Below are 18,733 nucleotides of genomic sequence, written 5' to 3'. Positions count from 1 at the left end.
CAAGTTCTGTAGAGGGCACACCTTCTGCGGTTGGACAGGAGGGACTGAGTAGGGAGACCACCTTCCAGCAGCTAAGTGCTGGGAGCGGGCAGTGGGCCCAGGCCTCTCAGCATAATCCCTGCACTTCGGCTGCTGGTCTCAAAGGCTTCCAGCAAAATGCAGGCAACTGTCCATCGAGTTAGAACTGGGTCTTTCAAGTTCCTCTACGTTCAGCAGACTAACAAGGGTGAGGGAGGACTTAGGGCAGTGATGGCGAACCTATGACACGTGTAGCCATTTCTGATGACCCGCAGCCGCTGAGGCGGCCACATGCTGAGGATGAAACATTTGCTGCTCCTGAGGATGAAACATTTGCGAAATAATGTTTTTTCCTCAAACTGACACACTACCCGAGTTATGCTCAGTTTTTTGGCGAAGTTTGACACACCAAGCTCAAAAGGTTGCCCATCACTGACTTAGGGGGTCAGACCTGTGGGCTTTAGGGCAGTGGGTGACCCTTTAACTGGCTTTGCAGCTAAAAGCCCGTAAAGCGGGTGAAGAATGAGAGGACACCGGGCGTGCTAATAGGATTGTTTATTAAGGCTTGTACTTTCCTCAAGGTAACAGTGTCCCATGTTGTCATGACTCCATCCAGGTGGTAACAGTTCAGAGAAAGGGACACATTCTAAACACAAGTCTAAATAATACAGCCTACCTACACTTGAACTCAGAGGGCCATTCGGAGTAAATAGTTTTTAGGAGGATCTGCTCTCTACACGGCAAGTCCTCTAGGGGGCACGTGTAGATGCGTGTGCGAGCGAGCGTGGCGGGCACGAGCACCATTTCCATGCTTCAACTCCAGATGACAGTGAGTGCAACAGCCCTCGTTCCACAAAACAGGACCAAAAACTCAGTGTCTAAAGTTTTTTTGTTTTCTTTTTAAAAACCAATTGACAGGAAAAAGAAATGTAGACACGTGGTGAGATTTACAGCGGGCAGCACCATCCATGCCACTGTCTGCCACCAGAGCAGAGCAACTACAAGCTCAGCATTACTGGTATAAAAACGTAAAATGGCATCAGGATTCCCAAGAGAAGGTAAAGAGTTTAGAATGAGTTGCGCACACTGAGGGTGCCTGAACCCTGGACCTAACCTCCACACGCCGGGTCCTGCCGTCACCCCGCCGGACAGTGCTATTCCAGTGCGGGGTTGCAGAGAGTGGGCGGCCCAAGGAAACACAGCCGTTACCAAATCTGGAAAACTAAAATTTCTCTTTCTCTAGTAAAAAAACAGATGGCAGAATAGCATCTTAGACAGGTAGCTGATCATAAAATGGCAAACCAGCCCAACCAGGTGACTGCTCACTTGCACTTTGAAGGGAGTATTTAACACATACGCTACATGACAAAACATCTCATGGTTCGATACGTTCACGACAAGGCAACAGGGGTGAGAAATAATCTCAAAGAAAGACGTTAGATGACTTTGAATATAAGAACAAGCACATAATTTCTGCCAAAAAAAAAAAAAAAATTCTTTGGGGTGCATTAGGTGTGTTTTTTTAAAAGGTGTTTATATTTTGCATTAGGTCAATCTGATTGATAAGCTGACGAAAACATTCTTCTTTATTAGTGAGTTCTACAATACTATAATACACAGAAAAAATACACGAGTGAAGAGCCACCTGGGCAAAAACAAACGACAGAGAACGCAGAGGCAGCACAGGGCCTGCACAGGAAGACGGCTGGGCTGACCCAGGCACAGCACCAAGCACATGTTCTGAAACTCGGCTTTTCAATCGAAGATTACATCATAACAGAAACTGGCTTATCCTTATTGTCTGTTCCGATTCTGCCGTTCCTACAAAAAAAAAAAAGAGGAAACAAGTTTAACACCTAGGGTGAACATGTGCACAAACTCCCTCAAAACTGAGTCTCAGGCTGCCCCAGGGACTGCAGCCACAGATCTGGACCCGAGCTCCACTGGGACCGGCCACAACAGGCCAGCACTGGATACTCCCCTCCACCAGCAGCTCCAGGCTTCAGGGTCCTGGCTGTGCAGACCAGGCCTGCCAACCACCTGTTCCAGGCAAAGCCCCTCTGGCTGGTGTGTCCAAGGGGGTGTGACAAGCTGTGATTCCCAGGGGAGCCTCCCCGCTCGCTGGGTCCCAGTAGCAGGGTTCCTCACAAGGCTGTGACTATGTTTAGCTTGAGATGTATGGATGTGCCCAAGGAGGAGCACCTGTCCCCGCACCCCAGTGCAGCCCTGCTTGCCCACTTCATCCTGCCCCATCCGGTAGTCAGGACAAAACTCCTGAAGGACACCTGATATGGGAGCTGGTCATGACAGAGTCCCCAACAGACGGGGTTACTAGACACTGAAAGGGTTACAAAACAACAAGAACCTTACTAGACACTGAAAGGGTCACGAAACAAGATGAACCCCTTTTGCTAAAAATGAACTGAATGTGTCTTCAGGTTAACAACACACCCAATTCTCTCCCCACATCCACCTCATCACCCAGGGTAGGGAGCTTGTCCTGCGCTCCTTTCCAACGAGCAACTGGCCCTGAAAGATGCACCGCTCTAGCCCCAGCACCTCCTCCTTGTCCTGACTTGGAACCTGAGCGTCCCTGGTTCTCTTAACAAGGACCACCATCCTAAACCACTCCTGGCTCGCCTTGTGCTCTGAAAGCCCTTGGGTTTCCGTGGCTGGCTGGCTGTGATGGGAGGAGCCAGGCCCTGGAGGCTGTCCTCGCTGGAGCTCTTTAGCAGCAAAACGGAAAGGCAGGCTCTCCAGGGGACTGACACTCTCCTACAGGACCAGGTCTGACGCAGCTCGTGAGTTACTGCTCCTTAAGGGATCAGTGAGTCTCCAAATTTTAGCTTAGATGGGACAGCACAGCAGTCCTGCCAAATGTCACCTGCAACTTACTGGCAAAAGGCACCTCTGTGCCTAGGTGTCTTGAGAGCCAGGCAGCCTAAGCACAAGCCTGGGTCTGAAGAACCCAAACGCCTCAGTCAATCTGTTCTTCAGAGCCCAGCATCTGACTTCTGACGGCCAGGGAACCCAGAGTGCCCTGCGGGAGGTGCTAGGGAGCAGGCAAGAACCACCCAGTCTAAGGCACAGTGAGCACGAATGTTAACCAGTCAGCCCCCCGCCTGTCCCTCCCATCGTGTAAGTTAAAGTGGTGCTGACACCCGTGAGCCTGGTGAGCGCCAGGTCTGGGAGGTCTCCAGAGCATTCCAAGGATGCCCAAGGAAGCAAAAGAAGCCACATTTGTGTTCCAGTGAAATTTCAAAGGCCTGTTGGGCTGGCTGGGGGAAGGGCTCAAAGCTGAGTGCCCAGGTCTGACTGCAGGCTTCCACTTCCCAACACCCAACTCACTGACAGACATCTGAGGGTTTAGCTGCTACACTGCAAGTTTTAAGGCACTAGAACTTTCTAAACACCATCCCTCAGCTCATCCTCACCTTCAGAACTCGTGAGCTTCAGGGAAATCATCATAGTATTTAAGATGAACTGCACACATAGCAAGAACCAGCTGCAAGCCATCTAAGGCCCTCAAATTACATAACCAATAAGCTCTGTTCTATCCCTGTGAATTCAGCCATTTTATTTTAGGTATTTTACACTTTACCTAAAAGAGCTAAAATACAGCATTCCAGTAACTGGAAATTAATGACAAGCCCTTCTATTTTCTGCACAAGAGACAATGAGAGACCAATTTGTTTTCCAAGTGTGCTCACCGAGCTGTCACCTGTAAGTAAACTTCCACCACCACGGACGACAGGCCCGTTTGCTGCCTTTCTGCTAAATGCTTTGGGACATGTGAAGCTCACAGGTGGGTGGTGCTTTAACATGGACAACCAAGAAAAGATTGAAAATGCACTGATTACCAACTGACACTTCATGAAAGAAAGGACGTTTTAAAAACAAAGACATAGGAGAGAATCTCAGGACTAAGTCTGCCTCAGAATGTTCCACGCCCTCGTGCTCCCACTTTGGAGCCAGCCTGTGGGCACCTGCGTGCTCTCTCCAAAGTGGGCTCCACTGTGGCGGGCTCCAGGTGTCTTTGCATAATGGGAAGCTGGACCCTCAGAGACTCAACTCCAGGCCTGCTGGCTTGGGCTGTTCCAACATGTCTGAACCCAGCCCCCTTCCCCGCCATTCTCTCATCATCCAGAGAGCCGGGTCAACTTTCCAAAACCGCAAGATACTGGGTTTTTGAGAAAAAATAAACAGCAACCTGCAGATCAGTGTCCTTCTCTCAGTGAGTGGGGCCTCACAGCCCAGCAGCCTCGCTTTGGCCCCACTGCCCAAGAACAGAGTGTCCCTGACTCGACAAAGACTAGGACACACCACTCGTTCTAGAAAGACCATGACTCAGAGAGGAAAAGTGAGTCACCCTCAAGTCCTTCCCAGCAGAAATGTACACTGTGGTTCCAATCACTGTTTCTGAAAAACTGAAAAAGGATCAAAAGTTACGTCTGGCCATTGTCCACTCTAACGTCACTAGGCTTTACACCAGTGAGGTAAGGGCCCCAGACCCCAACTCACCCAACTCACCTTGCGCACCACCTCCTCTTCCTCCTGGCGCTTCTCATAGTGAGAAAAGTCATCGAAGATGGAAGTGGTGTGCTTGTAGGAGGCGATGATTTTCAGCACTTGCTTTGCTTTTTCTAAGGGCACCTCTTGGGTGTCGCGGGAGTTTGTGACCGGCTTGTTGTCATTGTTCTCCAGTCGGATGTGCCGGAGCTGGTTGTTGGGCACGTCCTTGACAAAAATCCACTTCACGTCGAACTTGCCCTTCCACTTGTCCTGAGACCAGACCCCAGCGCTTGTGCCGTAGTCCACGGGCGACTTCATCTCCGCCACCCCACAGAAGTGGCCGCTGCCGTTGACGCTGAAGAGCAGGTAGACGGGCCCCTTGCTGCTGACGGAGCGGAAGGCGCCATCCAGGCGCTTGTTGCCATGCTCGGTGCTGCACCAGATGGAGTACTTGATGGAGCGGTGCACGTCATCCTCCGAGTAGCTCTTTATTATGAACACGCGGCCGCTCCGCAGGTTCCAGTCAAACTCCTTAGGGTTGTAGCTGTGGGCAGCCTTCAGTTTCTCAAGGACTGGATGGGATTCTGCGCTCGGGGCAGAACTAGGCTGGGTGCTTCCAGGGGAGTGACCGTTACCGCCGGTCCCCGAGCTCTGCCCAAACGCTGCATTCCTGTTGCGGGGGGCGACCCAGCGGGTTTGGGGCAGCGGCTGAGGGCTCTGATACTGTGGTTGGGCCAAAGGGGGGGGCTGAACTGACAGAGGCTGCACAACCGGTTGAGGCTGGGGGGCAGATTGGGGAGCCGGCACCTGCTGGGGGGCTGGGGCCTTAGGCACAGGCCCCTTGTTATCCCAGGTGCCAATGTCCATGTTATGCTTTATAGGCGGAGGGGGCAGTGCGGCCCCGATGACAGGTCCACCCTTGGCTTTCATTTTCGGCTGCGGCTTTGCCGGCTTGCTGGCGATGGCAGCCCATGAAGTCGGCTTCGAAACCGGCATGTTTACATTTGTCCCACCATTGCCAGAAAGCACACCAGTCATTGCCACGCTGCTGACGACTGAGCCCACTGTCTTGACTGCAGAGGTGGTGACATCACCGATCTTCAGGCCCACCATGCCCTGCTCCAGGCTGTTCATCCCAGGGGCCTTGTTGAGGGTGTCGCTGTGAAAGCCCGTCTGCCCGTCCACAATCGTGCCACCCAGGGAGCTTGGTGGGTAGGTATAGCTACTCCCATAAGCGGAACTCTGGGCCTGCTGCCCCTGAGACCCACTTGTCCCCCAGGCTGAGAAGGCAGGGTTTTCAGGGAAAAAATTAAACCTGTGCTGATAGATGTTGTTCCCCAGGCCTCCAGGCTGTCCGAACACAGCGTCATGCATGAAGTGATGATCGCCATTGCTGAGCTGTCCATAGGTGGTGAGGTACGGGATGGGAGGATCCCCTCCGGTTGACCACGGCGCCTCATTAAGGGAGTAAGGGAATCCAATGGACGGCGGGTAATAGCTGGACAGGTAGGGATCGGCCATGGAGGGGTAACTGTTACTCTGTGGAAACAACAGGGGATGATGAGTTAGACTATTCTCAGGGCTGGAGGAGACACAGAAAACGCCGACGGTGGGAATGAGACTTCAAAGCACTGGCCACACCAACAGGACACAGCAGGTTCACTCAACAAGCTATTTGAAATAAGTCATCCTGAGCAGAAAGAAACCTGGAGATGTCAACCCCATGTGAAATTTGAATGGGCTGCAGGTTAGGCAGGCTGCCATCCACACCACAGCTTCCAGCCTTGCCCTGTGAGGGAGGCAGTTCCTAAACTTACAGAGAACTGACACTAGCCTAAATCCCCCGTACTGCACATGAAGTGGACTGCAAGCCACCAAATGAAAACGCAGACAGGGAGGGCTCATCGCTGACGTCCTCCCTGTCCCCTGGGCATGAGCTCCGCACACAGGATGTGACAAGATGTGCTCCAGCCCAAACCCGCCTCAGCTTACCCCTGTACAGTCAACAAGCCGTCCCTTGGTCAACTGTACACCTGAGGTGGTGACCTGGAGTCCATTCACCAGGGACATGGTGCATAACCAAAGGAGAACAAATTCTCAGTGCACGACCCCTGTGAGCAGGCATCTTCTTCTAGGAAATAAAACCACCACCACACCTGGCACTTTCCCAGGAGGGACTGCCACGCAGGCCATACCCACTGACAGTGGTCAAGGCAAAACCAGCCTCCTGACATAGAGAAGGAGCCCCAGGCGCTGAACTCAGCAGGGCATCTGGTGACTAAGTCAATACTGTAAAATAATGGACACGCCAAAGAAACAAATTTCAAGTAGTCAGTGCCTATCCTCGGATCGCTTTCTTTGGGAAAACAGTAAAACACAACAAAGCTTTAAATCTATTCTAGAATTAAAAGTTTTTCAGCCTGGCCTGCATGGCTCAGTGGTTGAGCATATACCTATGAACCAGGAGGTCACGGTTCGATTCCCGGACAGGACACATATGCCCTGCCTGGGTTGCCAGCTCAATCCCGTGAGGGGATGCAGGAGGCAGTTGATCAATGATTCTCTCATCATTGATGTTTCTCTCTCTCTCCCCCTCTCCCTTCCTCTCTGAACTCAATAAAAATATTTTTTTAAGTTTTTCATATTTACAAAAATTTAACCACATTAAAAAAAAAAGCACCTCTCATTCTGAACAACCAGGTAAGTTTATTTTAAAGTTAAAATATCTGCTTCCTATATCCTTTTTTCTGAGAAGGAAGGAATTCTGATATTACTCAAATGCTTTACACGTCTCACATATGCTGAGAAGCATTTACTTTAAAAGGAAACAAAAGAAACTTGAATAAATTATGTAAAAAAAAAAAAAAAAAGCATCAAGGGCAATTTTGAAAACAGTGACCAAGTGAGCTCTGCCCCTCCCTGAGCTCAGGGCTGTGACTTCAGCCTTCAGGTCATATGAGCTCATATGGAGGTGGCAGCTTGACAGCCACAGAGTTTCTGCATTTGCTTCCTGCCTGGAGGAGAAGGTTTGAGCAACTTGACAATGAGGGCTAATTCCTCTGGATCCTGCCAGCTGTGCTCAGGATGACCAGTCTCTGCTACAAGGCCCCACCCAGGGCAATGGTCCCACTGCCAAGGCTCCTGACAACAGGCAGGCCTTGAAATGTTCTCCACGTCACCCATTGTCAAGGCTTTACAAGATAAAAGAGCACAGTAGCCTCTGACTGGCTACAGCAAACATCTGGGTTAAAAGAAAAGCACCACAGGGGTAGGTATGCATGTGCACAAGGGAAAGTCCTCATAAAACTGCACCTGCGCAGCTTGTCATGCGTCAATGCTACCTCAGCTCACCGGGTGCAGCCACAGGGACTAAGCTTACTGTTTCCACCACATCAGCCACACCAATCTGTCCCTCCCTCACTAGCACCTGTGGCTGGACACCCAGCACTTGCTCAGTGAGAATTGGGGACCAAGATGCAAAGAGCACTTTCCTAACAGGATTCTGTCTGCCAAAGAAAGTGACCAGATACAGGGACAGAGGAGAGGGCCTGGCTCTGCACTGCCAAGCTCTACCACCTCTGCTCTTTGGTTTCTCCATCTGCAAGACCAAGAGTCCTCTCCCTGTCCCCGCCCCCTAGCATCCACAACAGCTGGTGTTTGTAAAAACCAGAGCCGGGATTTACTGTGAAGCAAAGGCTGAGAAGGGCATCTCTTAACAATCAGGACAAAGGAGCCGTTTTCAGGCTGTTCACATGGAGCTTCAACTACGAGGGTCTTTCCACATGGCTCCCCAGAGCGACACAGACCTGTGACCACTCCACTGACACCAGAAACCTAGTCCATTTTAAAACAAATCCTCAAGTAACACAAAAGCTCCGCTTCACAGAAATAAATTTCAAGTGTAGTGAGGCAGCCCCTCCTTTAGGTTAAAATTACCACACAATATTTGCAAAGTCTGTAAATCACCTAAAAAAATAAGACAATCAGGAAATAAGCCCGTAACTTCTTGCTTTCACCACTGGAGGAACCAAGGCTCTCCTCTGCCGCCCCTGTTCTCCCAGAGGCAGGGAGGCGGGTGGAGGGTGAGGAGTCCTGAGACACTTTAGAGAAGGGCAGACTGGCTCCAGTTCACCACAGGGAAGAGGCAAAGAGTGCTTTTACTCTAAAGCAAATGAGCACAGTGCGTTTTAAAAGTGGGAGATAGTGTGTTTATATATTAAACCTTAACTCCAACTATCCCAAGTGGCTTTAACCAGGGCAATTTACCCCCAGGAGACACTTGGCTGTCACACTGGGGGTGGTGGTTGAGGCAGTTACTAATGGCATCTCATGGATGAATGCCGGGGAGGCTGCTAAACACCCTACAACACACAACACAAATTTCAGTCCAAAATGTCCACAGTGCCAAGGCCGGGAAACCTGAAAACCCTAAGCACACTGGGCCCTGCATTGGCCCCATCTCTGAGCTCTCTGCACCAGCTCATGTCACCCCATCACTTCGGTGAGGCACTCACCACTGTCCACTATAGAAAAGGAAACGGGGCAGCAGGCAAGCCACTTGAGGGAGCAGCAGTCAGTGGTGGGGCTGAGATTCTCACCCAAGGAAGGAGTTGGGCCCCAGAGCGGGGCTCCTAGCTACTCTCCTGGACCACACTGCCCATCATCTGAGAACATCAGAGAACTTCTCACACCTCCAACTGGTCCAAGGCAGCACGTTGCTGACCACCAACGCAGAGGCCAACTAGAAGTCAGCTCACGCCAGCCCGGCGGGACTGCATTTCCTTAGAGAAATCTAGCTTCGCTGCACTCACCCATTTTCAACCCCAAGCTCGTCCTCATTAGCAGTCTTTCTATTATTTCTAGTACTCTACAGTCTGCTTCTTTGTCATTTAAAGTAACAAATTAAAAAATATAGCAGTGAAGGCAGATCACATAACGCAGTCAAAACTAATGTAGAAAAACATGCTAAAAAAGATAAACTCACCTGATTTGACTGTCCAGAAAGGTAGGGCTCAAAGTCATTGTCATGAACTGTATCCTTCTGATGCAAAGAACCATTTTGTACTAGAATAGCAGAAACAAATATGTTTGCATTTTTTAAAATTACTTTTAAGTATGGAAATTAAAGGTAGTAAAGTCTATGCACATCAATTTCTGGCAGAAATTGCATTTATTTAGAAATGGGCATAAATAGCATGGAACTAATATTTATACAACTAATTAGAACTTTCAGTCACTGAGGTTATGCTTTCTGGATAAAGATTTCATCCTTATTTGATAGATGTGGACAAAACAGAGGTGCAGACAAAATAGCGCAAGCACCCTAGAGCCATGTTTTAATAAAGATGAAGTGGTCTTAGACTTAAGTCAAGCCCAACAGCCTGCACAGAGGCGAGAGGACCAGGCTAGCGCAGTTGCAGCTGGGAAACAGACTGTAACTGAAAGATGTTTCTCAGCTTATTACCTGGCTCTCTTCGTATTTCCCACAGCCACACGGCTCAACCAGAAAAGGAAAGAAAATGTAAATAAAGTGCTGGGCCTTTTCCAACTGAAAACACGATGAACCATATTTGGTTACACCTGAGTCACTCACACACACACACACACACACACACACACACACACACTGGTCAAAAACAGTCTTCCGAGTAAACATGAAGTGTCACTTACAGGTTCTCACACAGTTAATTCTGGGGGTTTGCCCCAGGCCAGAACATCACGAGAGGAGCAGGGACTTAGGAGACAAGGACTGTAAGTGCCCGGCGTGGAGCCCTTCGCCCAGTGCCGCCCCTTCCACATGGGCCAGGCTCAGTCATCCAGCCCCTCGGCCTCCTTCCGCCCCCCCCCCTCCAAAACACCTTGCGGTTCCTCTCACCACCCACGAAAAGTCCCCGTTTCCAACCTGTCAAATCTCCCCCAACACCGCAGCCTAAATAAAGTTTTATCTCCCTGAAGCTGAGGAAGTTCCCGCCTCTCGATGCGGCTTCCTAGCCCACTCTTCTCCCACATGGTCCTCACTCCGCGACTTCCCGCTCCCGCCGGCACTCCGGCGCCTGCCCGGGCCCCCCCAACTCCGCTTACCTTTATTGTCTTGTCCTTTGCTTCTCTGCACCGCCGCAGGCCGGGACGTACCAGCGGACAAAACCCGAAGGAAAGGGAAACAAAAGTTATTTACCAGAACCGCTCGCGGGCGGCGGCGCGCTCCGGAGCGAACGGAATCGGCGGTCACACGCGACTCTGCCAGGGGCCCCGACCCCAGACCCCGTTCCCGCGACCCCAGACCCTGCCCCCGAGACCCAAGCCCCCAACTCCGCGACCCCGGCCCGGCCCGCTACCTGGGGGTCCACGCTGGTGGCCGACATGCTTCATGAACAGCCGGCGCGGCGCGGGGCGGGAGCGCCCGCCGCCTCGGCCTCCCGCGAGGCCGGGCCTGTCACCCGCACTCTCGCGGCCCCGGGCCCGCCGCCCCCTCCCCGGGCGCCGGCCGGGCGGCCGCGGCGGCGGCTGATGGGCGCGCGGGCCGCTCGCGGGACACGACGCAGCGCGGTAAGCAGGGACGGAACACACAGACGTGGAGCCGATTCCAATGGCGGCGTCGGTGGCAGCGACGGCGCGGACGAGGCTGCGCGACGTCAGCGCGCGCGGGGCAGGCCGGGACGCCGACGAGCCGCCACGCGCCGCGCCTGCGCACCGCAGCCCGCGGGAGGGATCTAGCGCCTGGGTCCTAGCCTCGCGCTGCCTCGGCAGGGCCTGGGGCGGGGCGACGCCCGGAAGTCACTTGGGCCGCGGCGGTGTAGTGCGGTTCCTCCGAGGCTGGTGCCGGTGCACGTCGCGGCCCCGATGGCACCCCGGGCTTCTCCCAGAGATGTGAAGAGTGCGGCCACCGACTTAAAGCCACTTCCACGAGCTGGAGTCCAGTCTACCCTGCAGCTCGCTCCAAACGCTCCACCAGCCTGCCTCGGAGAAGTGCCCAGGGTGTGAGCTTTGAGTCCTCGGGCTTCAGTCCTGGGTTTCCTGAGGTTTGCGGGTGGCCTCGCCTTCTGGGGCAGCTGTCTCCCAGAAGTCCGGGGCTCCCGCGTCCCTGAGGTCGCTGCTTTCCGGGCTCCCCAGTTGATAGCCAGTTTGCATGTTAGGTTCTTGACCTGGGATTTGGCTCCGGGGGAGGATCCTTGCTGCCTCTTTCAGCTACTGGTGGCCCAGGCGTCTTTGGTGTTCCTCTGCTCTCTGTCTCCTTGGTCACATGGCCTTTTTCCTTTACAGCAGGTCCTCAGGTTACGTAGGAGATCCATTCCTATGGCGCGACATAACGCGATTTTCGATTTTCGCTGTAAGTTGGAACCCACCTGCATAAGCACCTACGTCACTCACATGGAGCACATACACGGCAGTAATGAAGTGACACAGTAAAAAAAATTTGAAAGAAAGACAACAATTTCTGACCTTTACTTGTGGTAAATAAATAATAAAAAACATAAAGCACATATGTAAATACGTCAAAATGACAGATTTTTTTTTGTATAAATACTGTAAATGGGAGATGGCGACGGAACCACAAAATGACGTACTCGAGGACTGCCTGTATTGGGTTTAGGGTCCACCCTAATCCAATGTGACCTCTTTTTAACATCATTCTATCTGCAAAGACCCTAATTTCAAATAAGGTCCCATTCACAGGTACACAATTTTGGGGACACTGTTTAACCCAGGACAAGGATCACAGGTGATGTCAAATGGAAAATTTGGAGAGCATCCAGGGGCTGAGCTGGGTTCCACCCACAATGTTGTAGGAGTGGCCCCCGAAAACCAGAGGGCTGAGGAGGCCCGGTCATGCAGGCTGCTGGTTAGGGATGTAGGCAGGATCTGATAGTTAGCCCTCAGGCCACCAGAGCAGGGGGCAGGGTGGGTCCCAGCCAGCAGTAAACCTATGGGTCACAAAGCAACTTGAATGCATGGACTGTGCATGGGCCCCATGACAGGGATGGGAAACCTGCCCAGTCTTACCCTCCCAGGCCAGCTCCTCCGGGACTAGGAGGACGGCCCTGCAGGCTGGACAGAGCAGCTCCTGGCACAGAGGGTGTGTGGAGGCCTCCGGTGACCTGACCAGCTTAGGCTCAGGAAGACCACAGGAGCCTGAGGGGCGGGGTGACCCAGCCCGGGTCTGTGCTGTGCTGGCACCAACAGCCTGTCACCCTACCTGGGTCACTACTTCTGCCCTCTCCACCCGGTTCATCCTTTGGCCTCAGGGGGAGCTGAGTCCATGCATGCATGTGGCACATGGGTCTCCAGCTGTGCATGTCAAACAGAGCCCACCCCATCCTGGGCCTGCAATATTTGCATATTGCCTTTTTATTATGTAGGATATACAAAGCATGGTCTGAAATTAAATTTAACTACAAGCAGTCATGGTGGGTAGTCATGTCCCAGGCCAGTATCTTCACTGACAAAGCCAGTCTTTACCTTAGCTGAGCCTGTTGTCTTTTTGCATCTATGATAACATATCATTGGAGTGTCAAAGTCATTTCCCTTTTTTCGGACCCCTCAAAGCACAGGCATCACTCAGCGGAGACCATAAATCCCCTCATTGTTATTGTGTTAATTGCTGACTGTTAACTATCCTGCACCCACCAAAGTAAAAGAAGTGTGTGTCTGTCGTTTTACTTTTTATCCAATCCCAGAGGTTTTCCCGCTTTGCTTTCTCCCACCCCCACCCCCTAATCTATCACCAATGGGTTTCTTTTCTCCTCCTTTAATTTTAATGTATAAAACAAGGTAGAAAACTGCCATTCTCCAGAGCATTATCCCAATACATTGAGATTCTGCTTTCTGGCAATGGTCGAGTTTGGCTCAAATAAACTCACAAAAACTCTTTACAGGTTTGAGTGCTTTTATGTTAACACCGGTGTGGCTCAGTGGTTGAGTGTCGACCCATGAACCAAGAGGTCACCATTTGATTCCCGGTCAGGGCACATGCCCAGGTTGTGGGCTCGATCCCCAATAGGAGCATGCAGGAGGCAGCCAATCAATGATTCTCTCATAGATGTTTCTTTCTCTCCCTTCCTCTCTCTAAAATCAATTTTTTTAAAATTAAAAAAAACAACAACACCTCACCTTTGAACTCAAAGGTACAAGGTGGGTGGCAGAAGGCACTACCCCCATCCACAGTCCCACTACTGAGGGAGCTGGGGTTCTCCGTACCCGCTGCCCCAACTGCACGTGTAAGCACGGAGTGTTCCCCATTCCATTGTCTGGCCAGCATGTGGTTCTGTCTCACTGAATGCCTACTGCCCACTCCCCATGTCCCCCCATGGTCAATCCCAGGCTCTTCAGGTTCCAGCCTCACTGTAGTGAGTGTCCTGGGCCTGATGAATGTGTACACCTGTGCAAGGACACGTGGTGGGAGGTTCCTGCAGGTGGGGCCACTGGGTCAAAGAGCACTCACATTGGCCACCAATGATAGATCTGGCAGATCACCACCAACAGAGGCTGGGCCCATGAGCCAGCGGGGAGACAGACCTTCATCTGAGCAGGGGTGGAGGGTGTCTCTGCATTCAGGTGACCACCCAGCTAGAACAAACCCCCCCTAGATGTTGGACACAGCTCAGCCAACAGCTGGCCTCTGGGAGCCTGCAAATGAAAATACCCATCTACCCAATAGTGATGAAGATGCCCACTCAGCACTGGTTACTCCTGGTCACCTCGGCTAAACTCTGGCTCATGCCTAATCCAGAAGCCCCTCCCTGTGCATTCTGGTCCCCAACTAATCCTCATGTTCTCAGGGCTCCTGCTGCTCCCCCACCAGAGAAACCTGCCTTGCTTTTATGAGTCACAGCACTTTACAGCTGTGAAACTTCCTCTTTAAGTATCTGATTGGGACAACTGAAATACACAACAACCATCATTCAGACCACCTGCAATCTGAATGGATATTCTACAACTAGAGAAGTAAAGAAGAGAGCACATCAAGACTGGTAGGAGGTTGGAAGGACCCCAGCCTTCCCTTCGGTCAGTGTGGGTCAGCATAGGTGCTTTGGTGGGACCACTCTGGCCGGAACAGGAGACCCCCATGGTCCCTACACACACTCACTTGCTCCAGGTTGTCTGGGTCTCACCAGTAGGAACGCAGACAGGTGACCGGTGATCTTAGAGCCTAGCTCCTGAGGGGCCCCGTCCACATGTGCTTTCACTCCCTCAGCCTGCAAGGGTCAGATTGACATAAAACAACAACCTCTACTTTTTTCTTTTGTATTTTGATAAAACACTGAAGAAACTAGAGCTGTTAAAATTTATCTTGGGGAAAACCTCAGAACTGGTTTATCTGGTGTCGTGGAACCTCTTACTGCTTTCAATACACGATTAGTAATCAACTGTTTTGTATACTTGTTTTCAGTTTTCATTTCGACAAACAAGCACTGTAATTATAGCAAAAAAAAAAAAAAAGACTGGTAGGAGGGGCAGAGGCGCAGAACAGGCGGGTCCGACATCCACATGTGGTGGCGTGTTTTTTTTAATCTTTATTGTTGAAAGTATTACAAATGTTCCCTTTTCCCCCCATTGACCCGTTCTAGCCCACCCCTGGCCTTCACCACCCTGTTGTCTTCTGTGTCCATGGGTTATGCATATATGCATACAAGTTCTTTGGCTGATCACTTCCCACTCACCTGTCTTCCTTCTGAGAATCCACAGTCTGTTCTATGCTTCTATGTCTTTGGATCTATTTTGTTCATCAGTTTATTTTGTTCATTAGATTCCACATATGAGTGACATCATGTGAAACTTGTCTTTCTCTGACCGGCTTATTTCACATAATACTCTCCAGGTCCCTCCATGCTGTCTCAAAGGGTAAGAGATCCTTCATATACATATCCTATATAATAAAAGCCTAATATGCTAAGTGTCTGGTTGGCCAGTCGGCCGTTCAACCAAGTGTAATATGCTAATGTTATGCTAAGACCATTCAACCACTTGCTATGACATGCACTGACCACCAGGGGGCAGACAGTTGGCTGGTTGACCAGTTGCTATTATGTGCACTGACCACCAGGGGGCAGGCGCTCTGACCAGTAGGTTAGCTGGCTGCTGGGGTCCAGATGATTGGGACTGAACGAGATGGTCCAGACACTCCCTGGAGCCCTCCCATGTCCCTCCCCAGCTCCAATTGTGCACTGGTAGGGTCCCTCAGCCTGGCCTGCGCCCTCTCACATTCGGCCCGACTGCGGAACGACTGGTCACTATGACACGCACTGACCACCAGGGGGCAGATGCTCAATGTAGGAGCTGCCCCCTGGTGGTCAGTGCTCTCCCACAAGGAGAGTGCCGCTCAGCCAGAAGCTGGGCTCACGGCTGGCGAGCGCAGTGGTGGGAGCCTCTCCTGCCTCCGTGGCAGTCAGACATCCCCCAAGGGCTCCCAGACTGCGAGAGGGCGCAGACCCCCAAGTGCACGAATTTTGTGCACCGGACCTCTAGTACATATATATTATTATACTAGAGGCCTGGTGCATGAAATTCATGCACGGGGGTGTGTGTGTTCCTCAGCCCAGCCTGCACCCTCTCCAATCTGGGACCCCTCAAAGGATTTCCAACTGCCTGTTTAGGCCCGATCCCAGTCGGACATCCCTCTCACAATCCAGGACTGCTGGCTTCCAACCACTCGCCTGCGTGCCTGCCTGATTGCCCCTAACCGCTTCTGCCTGCCAGCCTGATCACCCCCTAACCACTCCCCTGCCGGCCTAGTTGCCCCCAACTGCCCTCCCCTGCAGGCCTAGTCCCTCCCAACTGCCCTCTCCTTCTGGCCTGATTGCCCACAACTGCCCTCCCCTGCCGGCCATCTTGTGGCAGCCATCTTTACCACATGGGGGCAGCCATCTTGTGTGTTGGAGTGATGGTAAATTTGCATATTGCCTTTTTATTATGTAGGATATACATATTATTGATTTCCAGGAGGAAGGGAAAGGGAGAAAGGGATAGAAACATAATGATGAGAGAGGATCATTGATAATCTGCCTCCTGCATGCCCCATACTGGGCATTGTCCTCACTGGAAATTGAACTGTGACTCCTGTTTCATAGGTCCATGCTCAACAACTGAGCCATACTGGTCGGGTGAGATCCTTCTTTGTTACTGCTGCATAGTATTCCATGGTATAACTGTACCACAGCTTTCTTATGCACTATCTACTGATGGGCACTTGGGCTGTTTACAATCTTAGCTATTGTAAATTGTGCTGCTATGAACATAGGGGTGCATACATTCTTTCTGATTGGTGTTTCAGGCTTCTTAGGATATATTCCTAGAAGTGGGATCACTGGGCCAAATGGCAGTTCCATATTTAATATTTTGAGGAAACTCCATACTGTTTTCCATAATGGCTGCACCAGTCTGCATTCCCACCAGCAGTGTGCTAGGGTTCCCTTTTGTTCACATCCTCGCCAGCTCTTGCCATTTGTTGATTTGTTGGTGGTAGCCATTCTGACAGGTGTGAGATGGTACCTCATTGTCATCTTAATTTGCATCTCTCTGATGATCAGTGACTTTGAGCAGTTTTTCATATGCCTCTTGGCTTTTTATATGTCCACTTTGAAGAAGTGTCTATTTAGATCCTTTACCCATTTTTAATTGGATTGTTTGTCTTCCTTTTGTTAAATTGTATGAGTTCCTTATATATTTTGGAAATTAACCCTTTATCAGATGTATCATCCTATATAATAAAAACCTAGGTGGCGTCGCGTGACGTCATTACAAGATGGCCACCACAAGATGGCTGCCACAAAATGGCCGGAAGGGGAGGGCAGTTAGGGTTGAGATCAGGCCTCCAGGGGAGGGCAGTTGGAGGGCAATCAGGCCGGCAGGTAAGCGGTTAGGAGCCAGCAGTCCCAGATTGTGATAGGGATGTCCGACTGCTGGTTTAGGCCCGATCCCGGAGGGGTCCCAGATTGGAGAGGGTGCAGGCTGGGCTGAGGGACACCCCCGCCCCCCGTGCATGAATTTCGTGCACTAGGCCTCTAGTTGCCAAATATGTTCTCCCATACAGTGGGCTCCCTTTTCATTTTGTTGATGGTTTCTTTTGCTGTGCAGAAGTTTCTTTTATTTTGATATAATCCCACTTGTTTATTTTCTCCTTAGTTTCCTTTAACCTAGGAGACTTATCTGTAAACATAATGCTACAAGAGATGTCTGAGATTTTGCTGCCTATGATTTCTTCTAGGATTTTTATGATTTCATGACTTACATTTAGATCTTTTACCCATTTTTAGTTTATTCTTATGTGTGGTGTAAGTTGGTGGTCTAGTTTCATTTTTTTGCATGTATCTGACCAATTTTCCCAACACCATTTATTGAAGAGACTGGCTTAACTCCATTGTATACTCTTGCCTCCTTTGCCAAATATCAATTGAGCGTAATGGCTTGGGTCAATTTCTGGGTTCACTATTCTGTTCCATTGATCTATATGCCTGTTCCTGTGCCAGTACCAGGCTGTTTTGATTACAGTGGCTTTGTAGTATAATTTGAAATCTGGTATTGTGATTCCTCCAACTTTGTTCTTTCTCAAGATTGTTGCGGCTATTCAGAGTCTTTTTTGATTCCATATAAATTTTTGGAGTATTTGTTCTATATCTGTGAAATTTGCTGTTGGTATTTTAATAGGGATTGCATTGAATCTGTAGATTGCTTTGGGTGGACATGTTAAAGATATTAATTCTACCAATCCATGAACACGGTATATCCTTCCACTTGTTTATATCTTCTTCTATCTCTTTTTTCAACGTTTGTAGTTTTCTGAGTACAGGTCTTTTGCCTCCTTGGTTACGTTTATTCCTAAGCATTTTAACTTTTTGTTGCAATGGTAAATGGGATTGCTTGTTTAGTTTCTCTTTCTGAGAATTCATTATTGGTGTATAAAAAAACCATCAATTTTGGGGTGCTGATTTTGTATCCTGCTACATTGCCAAATTCATTTATTAATTCTAGTAGTGTTTTGATAGAGTCTTTAGGGGTTTCATGTGATCTGCGAATAATGAGAGTTTTACTTCCTCCTTTACAATTTGGATGCCTTTTATTTCTTCTTGTCTGATCGCTGTGGTTATGACTTCCAGTACTATGCTGAATAAGAGTGGTAAAGAGGACATCCCTGTCTTATTCCTGTTCTAAGGTGAAATGCTTTTAGCTTTTGCCCATTGAGTATGATGTTCACTGTAGATTTGTGATA

At 50.4% G+C, this 18,733-nt stretch overlaps 1 protein-coding gene across 2 annotated transcripts; it reads right to left on the bottom strand.

Moving 5' to 3' along the window:
• Nucleotides 1–492: 492 nt before the first annotated feature.
• YTHDF1 (YTH N6-methyladenosine RNA binding protein F1) lies at nt 493–11,152 on the bottom strand. 2 transcript variants are annotated; one of them, XM_079784270.1, is made up of 5 exons: nt 10,866–11,152; nt 10,612–10,636; nt 9,515–9,594; nt 4,540–6,069; nt 493–1,839 (listed from the first exon to the last, which is right to left on the bottom strand). In XM_079784270.1, exons 1-5 carry the CDS (start codon nt 10,890–10,892, stop codon nt 1,813–1,815), a joined length of 1,689 nt encoding a protein of 562 aa, XP_079640396.1. In that variant the 5' UTR covers nt 10,893–11,152; the 3' UTR covers nt 493–1,812. The 2 variants fall into 2 exon arrangements, with proteins under 2 accessions (XP_079640396.1, XP_079640397.1); XM_079784271.1 differs by having other exon boundaries at nt 498–1,839; nt 4,549–6,069; nt 10,866–11,150.
• Nucleotides 11,153–18,733: the final 7,581 nt, after the last annotated feature.

This window comes from Cnephaeus nilssonii (assembly GCF_951640355.1).
Source record: "Cnephaeus nilssonii genome assembly, chromosome: 11".
Classification (NCBI taxonomy): domain Eukaryota; kingdom Metazoa; phylum Chordata; class Mammalia; order Chiroptera; family Vespertilionidae; genus Cnephaeus; species Cnephaeus nilssonii.
This window is presented reverse-complemented; position numbering and strand designations above follow the sequence as displayed.

Excerpts from the sequence above, each read along its gene's own strand:
- YTHDF1 (XM_079784270.1), bottom strand. The coding sequence starts at position 10,892 with ATGTCGGCCACCAGCGTGGACCCCCAG. Across the intron at positions 10,637-10,865 it reads CCACCAGCGTGGACCCCCAG|AGAAGCAAAGGACAAGACAA; the intron begins GTAGCGGGCCGG and ends GCGGCGGTGCAG. Across the intron at positions 9,595-10,611 it reads CAAAGGACAAGACAATAAAG|TACAAAATGGTTCTTTGCAT; the intron begins GTAAGCGGAGTT and ends CTGCTATTCTAG.